At 38.0% G+C, this 22,208-nt stretch overlaps 1 protein-coding gene across 5 annotated transcripts in view; it reads right to left on the bottom strand.

The window, feature by feature from the left end:
- MEIS2 (Meis homeobox 2) overlaps positions 1 to 22,208 on the bottom strand; it is a 169,946-nt gene that overhangs the window by 4,804 nt on the left and 142,934 nt on the right. For all 5 annotated transcript variants that reach the window (XM_090141256.1, XM_090141258.1, XM_031593735.2 and 2 more), the window contains 2 exons: positions 1,520 to 1,578; positions 1 to 111 (listed from right to left, as the gene is read on the bottom strand). In XM_090141256.1, coding sequence (XP_089997382.1) covers positions 1 to 111; positions 1,520 to 1,578 — 170 coding nt within the window. The remainder of the gene's footprint in view (positions 112 to 1,519; positions 1,579 to 22,208) is intronic.

The following is a 22,208-nucleotide window of genomic DNA, read 5'->3' as shown; positions in this document are numbered from 1 at the left end:
CTGCAGGCCGGATTCCCATGTGCTGCTGACCATCCAATACAAAGCTCCCCATCGGCTGACCCTCTGGACTATATGCTGCTCCTTGGCTCACTGAAGGATCAAGAAGAAAACCTGATTGTAGTCAATCGTGGACACAGAGGAGAAAGAAGAGAAGACATACCAAACAATCAGCAATTGTTCCAGCTTCAGCACTGAAACGCTATATACAATATCTTGGCTGTCACTTTAAACTCAGGTTGTGCTTTTTATGAGCTGATTATGTTACCAGGACTATAGAATAAAAATGCTATAGGGGGGCCTAATAAACAAGTTTGTCAAGTCAGTTCACTAGCTCCAGATCTGTTTCTGTACTTACCTTTAATGCAAACCAGTGGAAGCTCGTTGGAACACTATGTGGGTTTTTTTTCTGTTCTTTTTTTTCTTTTTTTTTCTTAATGAAGTAAGTACTTATTGTGTTCCTCTCTAATTACACAAAGTTGTGAATCTGGCATCTGTGATACGGGGTACTTATGGTCAAGCTTAATAGAATGCATAAAACCACTATCACCTACTCTAGAATGAATTAAAAAATTCTGAACATTGTTTTCCCTGTTTACATACACACTCTACATTTGATTTAATGTTTAGAATGGTTAGTTGAGTTAGTGTTTTCCCCCTTTTTCACCTGTTAATGAAAAAGAAATTTAATGCTACATGGGAAGAGTTTCCCAAACGATTAATAACCTTTTCAAAAACCTTTAACGTGAAGCAGCAGGCGAAATCACCATCAAGTTAAAGCCCTTGTTAGTGACAACAGTCATCACCACATGGAGAAGCGTTTTATCCCAAAACCTCATGGCAGGAAACCACAACTCCCTAGTATGCTAAGGAAATGCATATTACAAAGTGGCATGATTAACACTGCACCAGTTGCTGTTCAAAGAGCTATGCGTTCTGAGCGCTTTCATAGAAACTTTTAAAAAGTATTGTTACAAAAAATCATATGTTTTGCTGGGAATATATCTGGTGAACTCTCAAACAAAAGTAATAATCTTTTAATATTTTTTGTCAGTATGGTACCATGTCACATTAATAGCATATTGTGAATTGTCAAAGCAAATGAATGGATACAATGAGTTTTACAGCTAGCCTTCCAGAAGTGAAAGCAATGCATACACCAAGGAGTTGTGGGTAGCAAGAAAATGAGATTGTCTTGCTGATTGGATGCAGACAAGCAATGAGTAATTCAAGAGCTCACAGTCAAACAAACTGCTTGTGGCACTACTACTTGTACCCAATTACCAATTCAGAGAGAAAATAAAAAGCAGTTTCAGTAGAGTCAGGGTGGGAAATCTCCAATTAGCACCAATTAGCGAAGTTGCTTCCTACAGCAGAATTCTGGGGCCGTAAGAAAAAAAAAAAAAATCTCCCAGAATGCCTGGTTGGGGCATTTATTTACCAGGTGATGGGACTCCCGAAGAATAACTTGATGAGGATTTGCGCCTGTGGGACTTGAATACAGATAGTACTTAGAACTTGCCTGCTCGATTTGACTGGTCAATCATAGGCTGTACTATTCTTCTTCTGGCATTAATAAACCTGAAACAGAATACAAAGAATAGCAGTCCTTTCATCAGCTCGCTCTGCGTTCTGGGAGCACCTCTGCTTGAAAACCGACGAGATCTCAGTGCGGCGCGGCAACGCGTTTTGTTTTGCGTCTCTTTCTTAAAGAGCAGAATTTTCACTTTAAGGGATTTTCCTCCGAGTGCTCAGGAATGGTGCCCGCTAATGTGCTTATCTGACCGGCTGGCTTAGCGCTGGGCTTGCCAGCGGGCTTGCAACAAGTAAACGTGAAGGAAAACTTGTGTTAAAAGACAATTGTTTCTTTAACTTCTCAGGGTAGCTCGGAACCTGGTTAAAGTTCACAGGCTTCGAGAGTATTTTTGTTTTGTTTTGTTTTGTTTTTCCTCCATCACAGGGATTCAGCTCCCCTTGCAGCTGGCCATAAATGAGGACCAGGCTTTGCCACACCGTGCTTTCACAAGGTATTGTTAGGTCAGCAGAGCCATCAATTAGGCTGTCTGAAGTTTTATCACCAGCGTAGCAGCAATAAGGGCCGGCCCAGAAAGGCTCCTGCTCCTCCGCAGCTCCTGCCGCCGCCGCCCGTAAAGCGCGGGGTCGCCGCGAGGTCAGTGCCGGCCGGGGGCGACCTCTGCGGCCGCGTGGGGCAGCCCGCGCCCGGCCGTAAAGCCAGGCACCTCGCGCTCGTTAGCGGCCGCGGCCGCAGGTACATGTGGTTGGGATTAGGCCCAAAATAACTTCTCTCTCTCTTTTTCTTTTTCTTTCTTCCCCCCCCCCCCTTTCTTTTTTTCTTCCCCCTCCCTCCTTCTCGCTCCAACCAGGCCCTGCGCTGGGTGCTGGGGCTTCTGAGCGCTGGGGAAGGCGGTTAGCGGGCTGCGGAGCCTGGCTTTAATTTTACGGGTAATCCAAAAATAAGTACTTGCATATTTCTTGTTAGCTTAATGCGCAGCTACACGCAGCAGCACAAACTCAGGCACATTAATTTCACCGAAATAATTTTCAAGCTCAGCTTTTCGCACCGTTTCTCTCACAACGGAGCAATTCTCCATCACTCACGGCCACGCTTGTTTTTGTCCCCCTTTGTGCTGGAGAACACTCCGAGCTCCGCACAGGTTTTGTGTGCTGCTCCACAGCCGGGGCTTTGGGCCCGTGACCCTTAAGGAGCGCTAATGAAGGCGAATACTGGTGTTTAATCCTCTTCAGAAATACTAACATGCCCATCATCCAAAACAGCCTCCAATAATTGCCGTTGGGCCCGATCCAAGGCCCCGCGAAGTCTTTCAGTTAGGAGCTGAAAACTAAGTTCATCTGCTCATTTAGCAAATTGCTGGCCTTTCTATAGCATCAACTCCGTGAGCCCTTTTGTTGCGTTCCCTCCCGCCTCCCCCGCGAAATTCCCTCGCAGATAATAAAGGATGGAACACCTTCGATTGCAGCTCCTGTAATCACAGTTGTGGAAATTTCATTAGACAGATGCATAAATGCTACAAGTAACACTAAAGGGCTCTTTTGCATCTCTCTGTTTACATCCTGAAGACATTCTTTATTCTTTAAGAAAAGTATAATTCAGTTGTCAGAAATGTCATCCTGCCTCAGAATTACTCATGACTTCAGGTATTAAAATAAAAACTCAGACACAGTCGACGCACTTGTTTATTCCCTTCTGACTGCAGTGCAGGGAAGGCATTTCTTGCCTTGGCGCTGTGATTTCTAGATGCGTTTCTGTCCTCAAAGACAAAGGTCTCCAACAGAACTTAATTTGCTTAGCTGCTTTCCAGTAATGTTACGTGCTGACCAAATGGAGGCTGACCTGAACCCTCTCTAGCCAGCATGCCTTTTATCAGCTAAAGTTAAGGCCAATAGAGATTAACAGGAAAGCCTGATAAGACTGTTTTCTCTTCTCCTATGAGCTTCTAATGGTGTATACAGATGGCAAGGTTTTAAAGAATGGAATGAACGCTTATTTAGGCCTGTAAAAAATCACAGACAACAGGCATCCCCCCTCCCCCCCTGCCTTTCGTCTTACTAACCCGTGTTCTTCAATCAGGCCACTCTTCAGGGAAACCAAATTGCTTTTTTTTTTTTCTTTTTTTTCTTTTCTTTTTTTTTTTTTTTATTTAAACCCCAACTACTTTTATTGTTTACATCTGGTGGTCCCCTTATTTATGTCCCTTTCCACTTCCCTGCAAGCACACCCTTACTCACAGGGCTGCGAAGCATTATGGGCCTTGGCTCTCAGCAGGAGAACTCGACACTGTCTTCAAACAAATAATTAAGGGGAAGGTTAAAGGTTCACCCAGAGGTCACATCTTTGGATACTCCTCAGAAAGTTTACATTAGTAAGAAATGGGTGCCCTCTGAAGTGTTTTTTCAATGGGTTTGCACAACAAAGCAGAACATTAAGAAAATTCTAAGTCCTGAAAGGTTTCAGGTGACAACTGCGGTTGTGAGAGTATACAGATTTGGATACTCCACTCTGGTCTTGCCGATTTTACAGCCACCAGAGCTTAAGCCTTTAGGATATTGAAAATATTGGCTATTGAAAAATTCTGTCCAACCATTCACTTGCAAAAGAACTTCTCCCTACTTTATTCCACTGATATGAATAATGAAAACTTTTCTGTGTGAACTCTATAGACAGTTCACTAAGTGTTTTGGAAAGGCAGATTAAAGCCCCAGTAGTAGTGAATTTGCTGATCACCCAAAAAAAAGAAAAAATAAAAAGTGATAAAAATTATCAAATTGGTCCAATATTCTTTTCTTTCCCGCAAAAAAACACATTTTTTTTTCAATTTCTGATTTAATTATATCTCTAGTTTTTTTCTTCTGTGCATGCTTATAACTGCAGGTGTAAATGACATCTTCTAGACCAATAACATGTGAAGAGAAGGTACTTTGTCATATTCTCAGATATAGGAGAACTTTAGGCATTCAGTTCATTTTGAAGTTCCTTTCCTATGATTCCTTTGAAAAATCCTGGCTAGTGATGGCATCAGCTATACCCACCAATGGTTATGTCTAAGAAACTGCACTTGGAATTATTTACATTGGTAAAATTGTGGGTGGAAAACAGACATACATTTCAGGTCAAACTAAAAATTGCATCCAGTGTCGTAGCAGTAGCTACATCAGGTAGCATATCAGCACAATTGGCAGACAAGGGCACAGAATGCAGTGTTTGTGGATTATTATGTGTCCTTTATACTGCCCTATAAATATGCACAGTGCATAATAGAGACATAAAAGCCACAGTCACTGCCCTAGTCTTTACTTTTTTTTTCTTTTTCTTTTTCTTTTTCTTTTTTTTTTCTTTTTTTTTTCTTTTTTTTTTTTTTTTTTCTGAGGGCTTTTTGTACCTCTCAGGGAGCAATCTCTAGAGCCAAAGTAAAGCAAAATACAGCTTTCTGCACAGCACTTCAATTTGTGCATTGCAGAAATACTGTGATGTTATTTTGGCACAAGTATCTTCAAAAGGCACTAAAAGACAGGTGAAAAAAAAAAAATAAAGAGAACACCAATGCCACTATTTCCAGCATTACTTGGAACCCTATAAAAGAAGAATTCACAGCTCTGCTCCTGACACTAATTGCCTGCCTTGTTCATACCCTTCACCCAGAGGCCAAAGATTGAATGGCCTGAAAAGATGAGTAAAATCTATCAACAAGACATAGATTTCTTTGTTACACTTCTGTTAATAGTAATTCCTATTACTTGGATGATAGCAGCAGTTAGAGAACCCAATGAAGCTCAGTCGTACTTCACCCCACACCGTACACACTGTCCAAGAGAACTCACAGTCTGAACAGATTTCTAGGCAAAGCCTGGGGGAGAGGAGACGCCTTCTCCCTGTTTGCAAAGGGGAACTGAGACAGACGGAGATTAAGTGACAAGGCCAAAGTCATACAAGAGATCTTTGGCAGAGCCACACTCCCAACATAGATTTCCTCAGTCCTCTTTCAGCACTCAGTACAATCTGCTATCCATATGCTATCTTTCCTTTGTTCCTCCAGATTAGCAGTCAGGCACACTGGCAGGGGAGTGCAGAGAGAGCTCACATTGCCACCGTTTGTGCCTTACCTGCTGTGTAGATAAAGAGGGGTCATCAGCCTCCAGGGCTGAGAGTTGATACCTTCACAAACTCTACATTCATGTGGTACTTGGTCCTCATTCCAGAATGATAAATGAGGTGTGTAATGTTGAGAAATACATGTCATTGTCATAGTACGTTTAATGAAAATCTCACTTCCAGCATTTTGCAAGTAACAGATTACAAACCCCACTTATTCAAACAACAGAAATAAGGTTTTTTTTGCATCTTGTATTTTTTTAATTGCTACCTAAAGCAGCCACATATATTTTCTATAGCCAAAGTCTGTCTTTCTCCCACAAGGAGTTACGGTAACTTCAGTGGGACAATTTATGAAAGCGCAGCCAACAAGATTTGGCTCAAAATGCTCAACAATATGGAATTTTTAAAAGAAGTTACTTCAGTTTTATCTAATTCTAGAAAGAAAAGAAAAGAAAAGAAAAGAAAAGAAAAGAAAAGAAAAGAAAAGAAAAGAAAAGAAAAGAAAAGAAAAGAAAAGAAAAGAAAAGAAAAGAAAAGAAAAGAAAAGAAAAGAAAAGAAAAGAAAAGAAAAGAAAAGAAAAGAAAAGAAAAAAGCCCACAGTAGAGCAAGTAAAGGTACACTAGTGAATATGCAGTGTAGTCTGGTGATTTGGTAGCCCTAGTCCTAATTGGTTCCTATCATTGCTCATTAGCATGACAATATAACCTAAATACATGCATTTAATTGCATCTTCTCAAATTGAGTTTTGCTTTTCTTTATCCAAAAATATACATGCATTTTTTACTTTATAGGAAGTTCCATAATTAATCTTCTTTATATATTTATCATATTTATCTCCAGTCATATAAAATGATGTTAAATTCACATTTACATAACATATTTCATATTTACAATAAGCAAGATCCAGATAAAATTGTGGAGAAATATGTCTGCAACTGCAAAAGAGAATAAACAGCAAATAGAGATCTCAGTCTGCTTTTTCATGTCTGGCACATTCAAAAACAATTTTGTCATTGTTTCCACTGTCTTTTTTTGTACATACTGTGTGTTTCAAGATACAAGGACCTCTCCATAAGTGAATCTATGTAAGATTAGTTCTTAAAATGAACTATTGGTGACTGTACTGATTGGTAATCAGAATTAGAAATGTATCTACTCTATGTCTATCATGGAAAATACATCTTAAGGATGTAGGCTCACAATAATTTAGTTTCAGGAGGACAAATAGCATGAAAGCTTGGAAATTATAATTCACCTCCAAGTTGAGGTCTAACGGGAACTCAAGCAGTGAGTGGTATCTAATTTCATTTGCTTGTCTACACATCTCATAGGTTCTGTGAGATGAACTGGTAAAAAACATAACAAGTCTTCCACAGCAGACTATATTGCTCTGTTACTCTGTTTAAGAAACAGAAGTACAGCATGGACTACAAAGTACAACTCAAAACTTTTCAGTATCAGTCTTCAATCTGAATTTTCACTTAACATATCCATCCAAGAAAATAAGGTGTTAAAATATTGCACTTATTAAACAGAGTAGTCACTACAAAAAAAAAAAAAAAAAAAAAAGGTTCTCTACTCTTTATGTGAAAACCAGAGAAAGAAACAAATTTGTGAGATGGATTCAGCACTAGTTCTCTAGAGAGATTATTGACAAGGAGTTTTGCTTGAATTTAGATTTTAGCCCAAGAAGACAATTTTCTTGAAAAGAATACAAGTACTGAACGAAGACTGTCACAGGCTTAGGCATAACTGTAATAACAATAACAACAGTAATGTAGGGTCAAAATTGTTCTTTTTTTCCATCATCTGAAAATATACTCTAATTTTCAAAATTTTGGGGTTCCCAGAGGAACAGTCTGATGAGATTTTTCAAAAACCTGACAAATCTAGATGCAAAGCTACTCTATCATTAAACTTAGGTAAATGGAAGTCAGGCTTCATGGGGTTTATGCACCTGCTTCAATGTTTCGCTGAGTAAGAGCTTAAAAACACATGGTAAGAAATAATCCAAATGTTTTTACCTTGGCCAGGAAAATAAATCTTTGCCATAAATGATATTTAAGTACTCGGACTATGAACACATCAGTGTTTAGCCAAAGAGCATGCTACAGTGATCCCTTGTTGCCCAAGCATGCCCTAATTTGGAAGGGAAAATAAGCGATGAAATATAATATTTAAGTCACAAAAATGCTTTGATAAATAACCTAGAAAATAATTTCCCAATCTGAAAGAAAAACTTCATAAGTTTTGAGGAGTTCGCAGCAGACTGAAAGAATGCATTAGAAAAAAAACTAATTTGCAGAAACGCTTTTATCAATATATCCCGCCTTTGTAGCAATCTTTGTCTGTCACCTAAACTTTTATCTGAGCAAGTAAAATCTAGTTATCTTAGTTTATTTAACTTCTCCCTCCAGTATGTATTCTAAACTGACAGAATTAGGTTTAGGTGTCCTTTTGTATGTGTGTGTATAAAAATGGTTGAAAAAGCCCTTGTTTATGCTTCACTGAATCTATGCCGCACCTGGTTACCAACACTTACTTGTAGCATTCCTTACAGGAGAGTTAAAAAAGCTGACTTAGTCATCTGGAAATGAGCCACCTAAGTGAGGCTTCCTTAAGTCCCAAATCTTGAGAAACGGAACCACTTCCATGATTGGTTTCAGGGAAGAGATTGGAACAGGCAGGTTCATTCCCTGACTGGGTTTCACATCGTTTTGAGTAGCCTTGTTAGAGAAGCAAGAAGCAGGGTTGTAGGCTGCTTAAACTGACTTTCTTAAGCTAATTTTGGTATCTCACATCTCTCATAGGTGTGATTCAGCAGACCAAGTCAGTATCCACATTTGGTGGAAGGAGGGCTCTAGAAAATGACAGCAAGTGTCTAAGCTAGGTGCCAATAGCCCAAGGCAGGCACTAACAGCCCCGGAGACCTATGCCACATCTTGTATGTTTATGTTGGATCTTCTAAAAATACGTTATGGCACCAGGAACTGCCAATTGTTGAAAACCATGAATTTGCCCATCCTGTACCTGTGAGACTGTCTAAAAAAATCAGAAGTTTAAACAGTGCCTTTTGTATTTACATTCCATGTTTTTGAGTCATTGTGTCACATTTTTAAACTGCTTTCTCAGCAACAAAATCTAGAAACTTACTTGGAAAGTCAGGGCCTTGAGTTAACATGAAATAACTTGAGCCTTGTGATAAAATCATGAGAATTGGCAACCAGGCACCTATTCACCTCAGAGAAAATATGTATCTTAAAACACGTAACTCTTGGTTACCAGGCTACCTTTTTGAAGCACAGGAAAACGATTTGGCTTCTGCCAAAGCCCTAGTGCATTTCACACTGAAACACACACCCTGAGCAGCCGTGCTCGCATATGGCCTTGGCCAGGGGCCTGCTCACAGGGCCATGCTGGTCTCTGCCCCAGGATGCCCTGATAGGGATGCATCACCTCATTGTACCTATTGCGTTCCCACTGTGGGGTGCAGCCAGCGCTCCCCAGTGCACCTCAGCACCCTGAGAGGGCTAACACCTGCCTGCACTCCACAGTCTTGCCACTGCCCCAGCACCATGGGGCCAAAGGGATGCTTCCAGGGTGGGCAGGGGCACCAAGGCTACTGGCTTCTCCAAAGTCCGAGGGGCAAGGTGGCCACGCTGGGCTTTCACTTGGTGTGATTGTATGAGGTGAGAGGGATTGTGCTGCCCTGGTCATTGAGTATGTCAAAGTGGGAGGTGAGTCTAGTAGTGACGGTAATGAAGGACTATGCCATACATGCATATAGAATCATAGAATGGCTTGGGTTGGAAGGGATGATCCCTGAGGATCATCAGGTTCCAACCCCCCTGCTGCAGGCAGGGTCACCAAACTCCAGAAAATGCCAAAGGAAATGCACGTATATCCTTACAAGCTTTCATAAAACCTCAACTTAGGAGGAAAAGTACCCTCTTTTATACCCCTTGGATTTCTGGCTGGTAACAAGGAACAGTCAGCGAGTGTGGCCACAACCAAAGTCATGAAGCAGTCTGGCAGGCTCTCATTTCCCAAGCAATGCTGACTGCTTTTCCAGAGTGCCATCAAATTATTCATATATAGTTATTTATCATGCACCATAAAAATGATCTTTTAAAGATACTTGAAAGGAAGGGAGGAGACAAGCAGACACTTCCTTAGCTATTCATATCTTACAGATAAAATGCAAAGTCAATAGACATAAGCTGTAGTATGTAACCTCATCCCGTACTTGATTTATTGCAGATGGGAATCAACTAGAAACTGAATTGCTTTGAAATTTTTACTACTGACATTAAAATTCCAGGTTTGTATACATACATCTCATGGAGATGCTAAATACAATTTTAGCTAATTTGGTATGTGCTTTGATTTGCTGGTAGGTGTCCATGTTATAGGTAGATAACAGACCTCCTATAAGATCTTAAGTAACTCATGCATTTAAAGATATGTTAGTTCATCACATTAAACTCACAGGATAAGATTTTCAAAACAGATGATGATCCAGCAGGCTTGAAAACATAATCAGATTGTCCAGCTCCTTAAATGAGAGTTGAGTTCTCTCATTTTCAGCAACTCATTCAAAAATAAATGTGTAAGTTTGAAAGACCACATTGAATTAACTTATACATCTTTTTAACTATTTCATCCTGTGCTTTTTAGCGTTTTAGCCAATTCTAAATTGACCCGAAAAGGAGGATTGTCAACAAATTTAACATCTGTTTAACTTCTCTGATGAAATTAGATTAAGACATTAATTCTGCTTCTTTTCAGTGGAAACTACCTAAGTAGCAACTTGCCAAAAATGCATAAAGGTGTTTAGCAATTACATACTGGGTATGTTTGAAGAGATCAAGGTGCACTCACATGTCCTGTGCTATGGATATTTCTGATTAGCTTGTCACCTACTCTAAAGAAGATGTAGCCCAACTCTCCTATACTATATAACAGGCCAGCTGTTAGCTGTCTGTCAAGCACCTAAAGTGGACAAGTAGTCCAGGAGCAAAAATGTCACTCCTTTGATCTGGCAAGGAGCAGCTGCTGATTTATAGAGTAGGACTTTGTTCTTCCGTTCTATTTTACTTTCTTTCCTAAGGCAGAACCACAAAATCCAGCAGAAAAAAAAAGTGCCGTTCTCTGCAACATCAACAAGCTCTGACAACTGCAACAGGGTTTTTCTTGGCCCTAACAAAGCTCTCAGGCATCTCCTTTGACGCTCACCTTTTTTTTTCCTCCTTCTTTTTGCAATGCGGTAGTTATTGTTTAATTCAGCTTCTGTAAATGGAATGGACTGTGGCCAGCAAGCCTGGGGCATAAACACACCTGTATGAAAGAAGCCTTATTGTAGCAACCATCTACAACCAACCTGCACATGCACTACCAGATCGTGAGTTCAGAAGGAATGTTCCATTTTCCCTGACAGTAAACTTTGCTTTAAGATAACATATTTTTTTTTGTACCCACTGTCCTGTCTTGACCATGAAACTTGCACAATTTTTCATTGTTATTAAAATCTGATGGAATAAAAATGTCTATTTTTCTACCTGTCAACCAGTGGACCTAAGGAAATTTTATCCAAAGAGCCCATTTAAAACAAACAAACAAACAAACAAAAAAAAAAACCACACAGCCAAAATAGATTTATAGAAATGCAATACTGAAAGTTTGAGAACTACTGATCCTGAAGATGCCTGTTCTGTTTCAGAGGCAATGATGCAGTCATTGTTACCTCTGGCTTACACTGTTAAGGATTCTCCTCCAAAAACATTTCAGAAAACAAGTACGGAGTAAGAAATAAGATTCAATGCAACTAATTGGACTGTGACACCACAGCCCAGATTAAATGCTCTCTGCAGTTGTTTTAGACTCAGAAGATGCAGAACAGATTCTATCACATGATTAGTAACTATAAGGGGCACTATACCCCTGCCTCATCTATTGGAAGTAAGGCAGTTTCCTCCATCACAGCTGCCCTTTTATTTTTCTTCAGATCTGCTTTCAACTTTATTAACTGAAAAAAGAGATTTACAGGCCACAAGAAAAGGTGCAGTATAACACTGTTGAGGAATATCTTGTGTGCTTATGGATCAGGAAGTAAACAACACAGCAAGCTGTGTATTTGACCCGTGTATGTGTCTGCATGCATGTTGTACTTAAGCTTCTTCATAATGTAACTTTAAAAACAAGCACAAAAGGTTTTAATAAAAAAGATGGGAAGAGTCGAGGGAGGTGGGGGTGACATCATGACTACAAGATCTTTTGCATATATGTTAGCTTGTGGAAATAAATAAGAACTATTACAGCCAAGCCCCTAAGGGAGGCAGGAAAATTATGATGTACAGGATAGTATAAAATGATATATTAAAAACTGAGTTGTCAGTGGAACAATAGAATATTAAGCAAAAGTCCATAATAATTGGCAGATATTTAGCTGTAGACATCTTTCTCTGGTTGGTGGGTACTAAAGTATACGTGAGAGGAAAGAGAACTAGTTAGGTAATTAGAAGTCATGGGCATAAATAATACACTATGTATAAACAACCCCCCTTCCCCTCATGTTATAGCTCTTCTCCAGATACACTTAATCATCTCTCAGTAAGCCATACTTACTTGCTGATATCGCTTGTGTTTTGGTCTTCATACTGTTTGGTTACAAGAGATTCTGCTTACGTTCATTTTGCTTTTCTCTCTAAATACAGAATCATGTTCATTTTCTCTGCTTTGATTATTCCAATATTGGTGGCAAGACTTTTAACAAAGCAGAGTCTGATTGCTCAGCAGCTAAAGTTGCATCAGCACCACAGACACTGTGAGACTGCAGTCTGCCGTGTTATGGAATACTTGCTCCATAGTGACTGAAGATTCTAACAGCATAAGTATGGGATGGCTATATTGTTTAAGTGTGCTAAAACAAAAAGGCAATTGTGCAGATGCTCCCACTGTCATTCTGGTGAAGAATTTACTCTGTCTCATTCCCCCTTGTGTTCTCTAAACTACACAGGAATCATGCGAAAACGCTTCAAAAATTTTTGAGAGTTTGTCAGTATACTAATGTGTGTCACATACTTCTGTGTCTTTGTTACTGTAAGTCAAACTGGTTTGAATTATGGAATCTAAAAATTAAATAACCTCCGTGGAGCTGTTTCCTCTTCCTGTCACTCTGTATCCCAGGCTCCTGTGCTTTTAGGCCAGTGCTTCATCTACCCCAGGGCTTAGCCCTTGCTCCCCAGACTACCTTGCTGGCTCACCAGAGATAATTGCGAAGTACAGCTGGCAAGTCAGTGATAAAGCTTGCTGGTGCTCTGCAGGGGTCCTAGATGGACAGATATGCTGTGATTGAGGACGTATATATGAATGTTGCACCACCTCTCTTCCCTATGCAGTTTTCATTCTTCTGAACAAGATAAAGACTAAAACTAGGAAGATTTCTTCTTTCTGAAGCACTTGGAAGGTTTGTTTCCTCTGATTTCAGTACTTGGTTTATGGGAAGAGCAAAGCATAGGAGGTGCCTGTGCTCGAGTGCACCATATTTAGGTTGTTGAGCTCCCAAGCTAAAGAGGGTGCTAATAACTTTTTTTTCCCCTTTCATCTCTTAAAGGATGGATAGATGGAGAAGTACCTCTTAATGAAGTAGAATTGCCTCTTAATGTTTCATTTCTTCATGTGAAAACTAAACGATACCAGAAAAATAAACTTCAGATGAGCACATATTTCTTCAATGAAAACTAGCCAGATCAGTAAAGTACTCCACTATCCCATATTTTGCATACAATATCTATTATGAAATGAAGCCCAATCTATACAATCTCTCTAATATTTATCTTTCTTTATGAGAACAGTTTGGAAACTGTGTGCGATCTTTCATAATGTTAATAACTGGTTGCTGATGGATTTCACCATTAACTCTGACTGTTCTGACTGGTTGGGTGTTGAGGATTAATTTTCAGTAGAATTTCACTAATCGTTCCTGCACTGCGTAGGGGTGAAGGCATCTAAGAATATGTGTATAAACCTGCATTTGAGCCCATAAAATTGGTAATTGCAGGGCTGTATCCAACTGTGCTGATCACTTTAGCCCAACCTATTAAAGCACTCAGATATATAAGGAAAATCTTCAAATTAACCAAGTTCTATTATAAAAATCATAATAGCCCCTGTAAAGACCATCTTAAAGTTTAAGTTTAGAATTAGATGGCATTATTGGCAAAAGGATATCGATACTTTGGTACCTCAATTGTAGGTGATCTGTTATCAAGAAAATTCATCTTCGATTAGATGTTCCAGGAATCACCAGAAGATGGACTTATATACCTAACTACCATTTAAAACAAAATAAACCAAAACAAATGAAACCAAACCAAACAATACAAAAATGCTTCACTTAATGGAGAAACTACCTAAAATCTTTTGGCATGTACATTTCTACTCTTCTAACACCATATCCCATCAACATTTTTTCTGCTGTGTTCACATATACCCTAACAGTTAGTTACTTTTGTGCTGTAAGCAAGCTCTTCCTCTGAGCTAAAGGGAGACATGTATATCCAATAATGTTTCCTATAGATCATTTTAGTGAGAGACATTTAAAACAGGCCTATTCTTTCTTACAACAACACAGATAAAGATCTCTTTCCTTTTTAACTGACACCAGAATTATTTGAATATTTATCTGGAAAGAAGGAGATTGAGTTTTGTCTCCCCTTCCTCCTTGATATAGAACAAAGACTTGAGCACAGGACCTTCACATATCCATAAATAATATCTGAATCACCAGACAGTTCAGTACAGTGAACAAAGCCCTTTCAGTTCTCATTCTGAGATGTTCTACCACCTGAAGTAATTATATAGTCGTCGTAATTAACCAGAAATTAACTCTCCTACCTCTTAAGTTGGAGCCCTAACCAAGAGGCTGTACAGTCAAATACTTGTTCTTATTTAATTTTGTTCTACTGACTAGCCATTACATACACAACAGAATTGGTAGTCAGAAGAACAAGAAAGGCATGATAGTGAAAAAGAGTAAAGATGGAGCATTATGTTCAATAGCCCATTGATTGGGAAACTCAGTTCACTTGGAACAGTTAAGACAATGATTTAAATCGAGATGAAGAGAAGACCTGTGAACATATATCCTATTTTACAAGTGAATTTTCTAGCCAATGAGCCATTGAGTACAGCACTCTCTCTACCCCATTTGCCTGTTTTGCATAAAGCTAGGTATGACCAATACATGAAAAGACTTTTTCTGGACTAGGTCCCTGGTAAGATACACTGAGACCAGGCTGATTTTGTGTTGAGAGCTGTTTCACTCTAGAGCATGTTACTGTATATTTATCACTGTACGTGATAAAATGTATGTATTTCTCCTCCTATGCCCTGGAGGTGCTGTCTACATAAACTAACCATGGTCAGGGTAATACTCTGCTTGTCAGTACTGCTAGTGCTACAGTTATAAGTTTCTCAGTGATAGCACATTCTAAGCAGTTTTGTGCATGCTCAGCAATGAAAACAAGTCAGTGTGGACCAAAAGATTTCAGGCACCTACAGTCTGTACAGCACCTAGGTGAAGATACTGGAAAATTCAGTGATACCTAAGGATAAAGATTAGCTTAAAGATTGCTGAATTTTTTTTACTGAATACTCATATACAACTCAATTAATGCACATCTAATGGACACATATTCACGAGGAAATATTTTGCAAAATGTGCTACACAGATCTTTCATCTTTACTTATACAATTTATAAGACAGCAATGTAATAATACTTTTGTAAGAATTTTTAGCAGAATTGGAATACCTTTAAAGAAGATTTAAGGTCAGAAACGTTATGTAAAACAAAAGAAAGCCTATGAAAATAAAAGAAAACACCTCAAATTCTCATGTGGCATCTTCAAGCAAGACAGCTCAGGATTGTGCTTAAAAATAAATTTGGTATGTAACCTAGCTAAATAAAATAAAAACGTTTTCTTTCTAATTCAGTGTCCAAACTGAGGTAAACATAGATAAATCAGTAGTTAGAAGAAAGTTATTCTTTGTTTTTCACTTTGAATTACTAAAGTATCAATAGCATATGTACATATCAAGGAACAACACACCTTTTAAATTTGATAGTAAAAATCTTGTAATGTTTAACTACGTTAGAAATCAACTATGCTGTATTTACAATGCGTAAAACAGAATAACAGCAAGAAATGCAAATACTCATTTTCCTAGAAGTCAGATGAACTAGTAAGGGTTAGTTTCCATTTCTTTTTCTGTGATTTTTCTGCAGCTGTTACATTCCGCCTTTCCAATGTGACTATATTATTATCCACAAAATTTTTAGCATCATCATAATCATAAAATATATATTTTATATCTTTATAAATCACATGAGGCTTAGCAGACCCATGTGATGCCACATCTGCTTTAATCCTAGTAAATTCTAGCCTCAGACAGCATAGCCTGTGGTGTCTCACCTGAGTTCACAGAAACATTTCAGGGAATGCATTAGCTTTGTGAGTCAGTGAAATAAATGCAAACATATATAGTGGTAAATAGCCAAATTAAAACTTATCATTTTAAATTGTTTTTGACAAGTATAGGTTCAAAAATCTAAATCTACTTTATGTGTGTCCCTTAACCAGTTCTTCTAAGTCATCCAGGCCTAATTTTTGATATCTGATAAAAGTATTCAGAATTTTTAAAAAATGTCCAAAAATCAAATATAAAAAGATCTTAATGTCAAATTCCACATCCTAATTTAAAATAAAAATTGTATTGAAAAAAAAATGAAACAAGTACCTAATTGCTAGGACAAATGTGACGTGAAGATGTGCAGTTAAGACTGGTGCCTACACTTTTCAGGTGCAGTAAATTCAGGTTAAAAAAAAATGGCAAGTGAAATGTTTTGTGGCATGCTTTACATCCAGACTGAAAAAAATCCATTTCACCTTCTGCCAGAGTCATCCCAGAGCTATCTAGAACATGCATTAGTTTTCCAATAAAGCATAGGCCTATAATAAATACTTAAGCATGCCATATAGTATTAATCTTCCCCATGAACTTGATCTCAAAGCAGTTTCTATGAAGAGAAATTAAGAAGTGTATACAGGCAAAAGAGAAAATATAAAGCAAGCCAATGACACAGAAAGGCTCTTTAGATTGGATCTGTGGTAGAGAGGATGGATTTTTCAACGAGATTGCAGAACAGAGGGCGGGACAATACTAGATGAACAGAGAGTAGAGAGGACAAAATGAAAAAAGAGACATCGATGTTAAAGTAGGTTTTGACATTGTTTTAAGAAATATTGACATTGATCTGTAAAGTATGGTGGAAGGCTGCTGAAGTGCCTAAAGCAGGAGGTGTTTTTGATGCATGCGTGAGAAGGGAGCATCAGCATGTGGCACCTTAGGGGGGAGGTGAAGAACTGGGACTTAGAGTCCTGAGGGAAGGGAACTACAATAGTCAAGGTGAGAAAAGATGAAGGCAGAAGCAAACGTGACATACTGTCAAAATGGAAATAGGAAGAAGGGCAGACATTGGAGATGTGAGGGAAAGTGCAATACAAGGAATTATTTGTAGATATTCGGCAGTGGGAATAAATGTGTGAAGTGGTCTAGAGGAGTATAAAGGAGTAAGACTTGAACGTCCAGGAGAATAATGTTGCTCTAAGTTCACTGTCAGTTTTGTTTGCCAGGTTATATATTCATCTATATAAAAAATGATTCTATCTAAAACACAAACTTCTTTTAAACAATACTCTATTTATTGTGAGAGCTTGTTAGTCAAGCAATTTCTGCACTAGATGCAGCTGTGGCTTTTTCCATCTCATTGGTAATTTTAACTCTCTTATAACTATGAAGCTTTTCAAAGTATTTACAAATGATAAATATGCTATAAATATACTTTCCATCAATTCTTGAGTTCTGTTTTGTTTGAATGTACTATGCATTCTTTAACATCTAAATAGTTTGCATCAAAATCATCACAACATAGCAACACTTTGGAACAGAAGATGCGAATATGATTCTGATAAAGCTTTGCAATTTTTTTTAAAATATGAGCTTTGAACAATTTATGTTTACAATCAGTATTTTTTCTTCATAATATAGTCCAAAGATCCATGTTTGGAAATGATATGCATCTGTGTGAGAGGGGGGCATATTATATCTCTTAAGCTGTTGAATCCTTACTGTTTGTTGTGCGCAGAGAACATAGCAGACTTTTTCTTGGAACTGTTTTAAACTGCTCTACGCCTGCTGTATGGCTTTCCAAAAGACCTCAAGATGAGGTTAGCATGATAAAGAGCTTGGTTTCTCTAAGCAACAGTTATCCAGACTGACAATATGTATTCATTCACTGTAGAGTAAACAAAATATATAAAAAATGAAGAAAAGAAGAAAAACACAAAAAAAGCCAAAACAATGTACTCAGCTGTTGAGCTTACTGACTTCTTCAAGGGAAGTGATACTATCATTACCACCAAGTACGTACAACCTGGGCTTGATGTTGGCCTACTTAAAATTACTATTTGCTATGAAAGATTGGCAAAGTAATTTATAAAATTATGAGGCAAAAGTAAAAGTAATCCCATTAAAAACTTTTCTCTTAAAAGAGAGCATAGTAGCACTCTCTGAGTTTGACCCACTTATTACTTCTATACTCTAGTCCTTATTAATGTCTATAAACTGAATAGATTTCTCTTACAAGTAATTGTGCATTGTTAGATAATTCTATTCTAATTAGGAAAAGGCATTACATCCAAACACTTAAGACACATAATTCTAGATGAATGTATCTATCTGTCCATCCATCTGTCCACTCAAGAAGCCTTTGGATTCTTTTAGAGAATCTAAAGCAGTTGTGCAACTCATAAACAAGAGGTGAGTTCTTAAGAAGGAAAATACATGTATTTAAATAGGTGTCAAAATTATTTTCTTGTCAGCATCACAATGTCCACGACACAGTAATGGTATGTAATTGTTCTGATGAAATGCTAGTTCTCAGATCCATAACGAGTTGCTATCAGTAAAAGCGTGGACATGTTGTTAGTATCCCCACAGAGTTATCTCCTAAATTATTTATATTGCAACACTTCCACGTAATGGCAGTTTTAAACTCAAGCAAACAAAGCAAACCACAAAATAAAGAGGGAGGAAGAGAACTATGCTGAAGCCCTTTCTGAATGCATGTAGAGAGAAAGGCGAGTCAAACAAACTAATCAGATTTTGTTTCCTACTCAAATCCTCATGAGCTTTGCAACACAACATCAAAGCTTTTTGGGGTTGTGTCACTGAACGGCAATGTATCTGTTTCATCTCTCACATCTAAAATGTAAAGGAATGCAACTTTATTTGTCTGGTGCAAGTTTGCTCATTGTCTTTGAAATTCCACGGTGGACCCTTCACAAAAAGCATAGCTATTAGAAGGATGCGGATGAGACCAGAGCCCTGTGTTACTCCTAAATTCATCCCTTAGGCTATGGTGTCAGGTTTGCACAGGAGCTGGGGGGCGGAGGGGAGGATTGTTGTTTTTATACAAACTTTGCATTGTGAATTACTTATACTGTGTTCCACTGTTGCTTTACTAATACACAGTGTAATGATTAACATTTTAAGGAGTCAACACTTTTTGAGAAAAACAGATGTCAGCCAAACTCAAGTCTGCTCAGAGCAGAGGATGTGGGTGAAACCGAAAACAGGTCTGACCGAAGGCTTCAGCAGGCTTCTCCTGGTCTTAAACTGTGTACATTTTTGAACATATGAAGACTATCCTATTCTCTTCCTATTAGCTTACCTATGAAATTTTGCCTTGACCATCAAAACTCCAGCTGAAATCACTGTCTTATTATTGAGAAGCCAAATCCAGTTACTTTAAAGACAAATTTCTACTCCACAAAAAAAGGAAAAAAAGTGTACGGATTTTTTTTTTCTATTTATTTTCTCCTGGAAAAAGAGTATGTATCTAAGTACTCTCATCTTTTTGTCAGTCACACTGCAAATAGGTTTTAAAAGTATCCAGTTATTTTGACTCTCTTTCTGGGCGCTTAGATTAAGGTACCCAAAATATGCACACAATGAAAATGATGGCCTTCCTTTTAAGCAAAGTGACCCTTACATGTATGAAAAATCTGATTTGTCTTATCCTACCTCAATTGCATGTCAGCACCCTCCTTGATAATTGTGGATTTGCATTAGTTTAAAATTGGAGTAACCAAGTAGTGGATCAGGCCCTATAGGCAGACATATGTTTCCACTAGATAATGGCTACTTATATATTTATGAATTTTAAAATGCTTTTCAATCCAACTATCATTGTTACTATGTGCAGGAAGTAAAGAAGTAAATTGCAACCAAGCTTTCAGGGGTTTATTCCCTCATGAAGCACTTGTATTGCAAGTGTCAGGGGAGGGCAACTGCATAGTGTCCTCTACATAATAAATGACACTGTTGAATATTCTTAATGTCTGTGCATGTGTGTTTTTTTGGGGAAGAACTATTATCTGTTGGGTTTTACATATCTAGTTACTATGCCATCATTTTTTTTAACCCAGCTTCACAGAAAGTTTAAAAGAGGTTTAAAATAATTGGCACTCAGATCTCTTCCTTCCCAATCACTCACAGAAACAGTGAGTACTCAGAGGGCCATAAACAGCTTTCAAGCAAATGTGTAACTCCAGTGTCAATTGGAGTTATGTGCAGAGATTCAGAGCAGAAATAGTATATAGCTCTGCACTCCTGAACATGACAGTCATAATAAACCTTAACCTTGACATTCCCTGCTTTCCTCAACCACAGCTAAAAAATGCTATAGACATTTATACTGTCTAATGAACCAGACATTAAAAGGAAACCACAGATCTATACCAGTAATTATCAGGAAGAGAAGTGTGAAGTGGATACATGCTCATTGTAGTATCCTGGTAGTTACAAAGATGAAAGACCTAATACACCACCATCTTCATCCTGTGAGAGCAGGGAGTAATCTTCCAACAGAGCTACTAAAATAACAGTTTGTAAACTGTAGTGCAAAACACACTGTGCAAAACTTTGGGGATAGAAACTCAGACTCACTGTGGTGAACCTGAAAAGAAAATTATGGATGCTTATTTTACTCTTCTTTGGTGCAAAGAAGGACAGACTACTGATCGGAGTGTCGGATTCAAGTGAATTGTATCTGGTTTCTGAAGCTGATACATATTCTCCTTGTATAAATCAGTTAATTGTAGGTGTCATCTCCTGTTATAAAAATAAGTTAGAGGGTATAAGATTTCTCTTTCATAAACAACAGGCAAAGAAAAAAGCAGGAGCAAGTGAAATTTAGATTTACCACCCACATCTCCTTCAAGGCAGGGAAACAACCAGGACTGAAATGATCGCAACCCGTACCAGTGGTCAGTAATGAATACATATCACTGTAATTAGCATGGGCAAAGTAGGAAACTACACTTTTGTTATGCCTTACAGACAAATTCCACGTGATTCTTACAGTTCTACTAATAATCACCCCTTACTCTATGTGAAACTCTGTTTCCTATCAGTTAATCATATCAATAACTATTGCTTCCCTATCTAATTTCTCATTTTCCCTATGTTGTCATGATTCATTTTTTTGTTGTTTTTGAGACAATTTGACAATGAAGGACACAAAAATATCTGGATGCTAATGTATCTGTGCCACTACCTCTGATTGAAATTCTGCTGATGGCTGAGGAACCGGTTACACTAGCTACAATTACTAAAGTCTGGTTGACAATTTGTTCTGCAACTGTTATTCACATGAAACTTTTCAGAAGTCTTTCTAAGATTATTATTTTTTTTAATGTGGATAATTAGCTTGATATTTAAGAATTCTAATCTCATATAAATGCTCAATCAAAACCCATATTTTCCTGTGAGAAAAAAATGCCTGTATTTCAGTTTTCATTCTCAAAAGAATGTTATTGTTCCTGCAGGACGTGCAATGGAACATAAAAGAGCATTTTACCTCACCATTTGTATTAGATGATGATTTTTTTCCTCTTCTCTTTTTTTTCCCCTTTGTTTTTGAGTTTTTAATTGATTATTATTGTCTATTGTTGGTTTTTGTTGTTGTTGTTGCTGTTTTCTCATTGTCTTTATTTCTCCTATAGTGTGAATTTACTGCTTTTGGACAACCTGCAAAAAGAGTGTTTTCCTTATACCGCGTTTCTTATTTCATATATTTCATTTCCAAATAAAAAAGAGTGGTTTTCAATTTCAGGACTCATTCAGTTAGCATAGCATTTTCTCTTCAGGGACTACCAGGGAGGTTGCCAGTTAATTCTGACTGCATGATGTTTACTCTAAAGCCCACCGATTCACTTCTCACAAGCCACAAAACAAATGCTGGTAATTGACTTTCGGCAAGTACTGATAGGAACTGGACTCGAACTCATGACTGAAATTTCAAATGTTTTGGTATATGAAATACTTCTTTATCCATAAGATAAACACTGTACCAAAGTGGTAGGCGGATAAACTACAATGTCCTCATGAATTGCCAGGTCAATGCCTCCCTCAGAAAAGGGGGAGGAAAGAAAAGGATAAAAAATCCCAGTAGA

Source organism: Phasianus colchicus, chromosome 5, assembly GCF_987193195.1.
Source record: "Phasianus colchicus chromosome 5, bPhaCol1.hap1.1, whole genome shotgun sequence".
In the NCBI taxonomy this organism is placed as follows: Eukaryota; Metazoa; Chordata; class Aves; order Galliformes; family Phasianidae; genus Phasianus; species Phasianus colchicus.
This window is presented reverse-complemented; position numbering and strand designations above follow the sequence as displayed.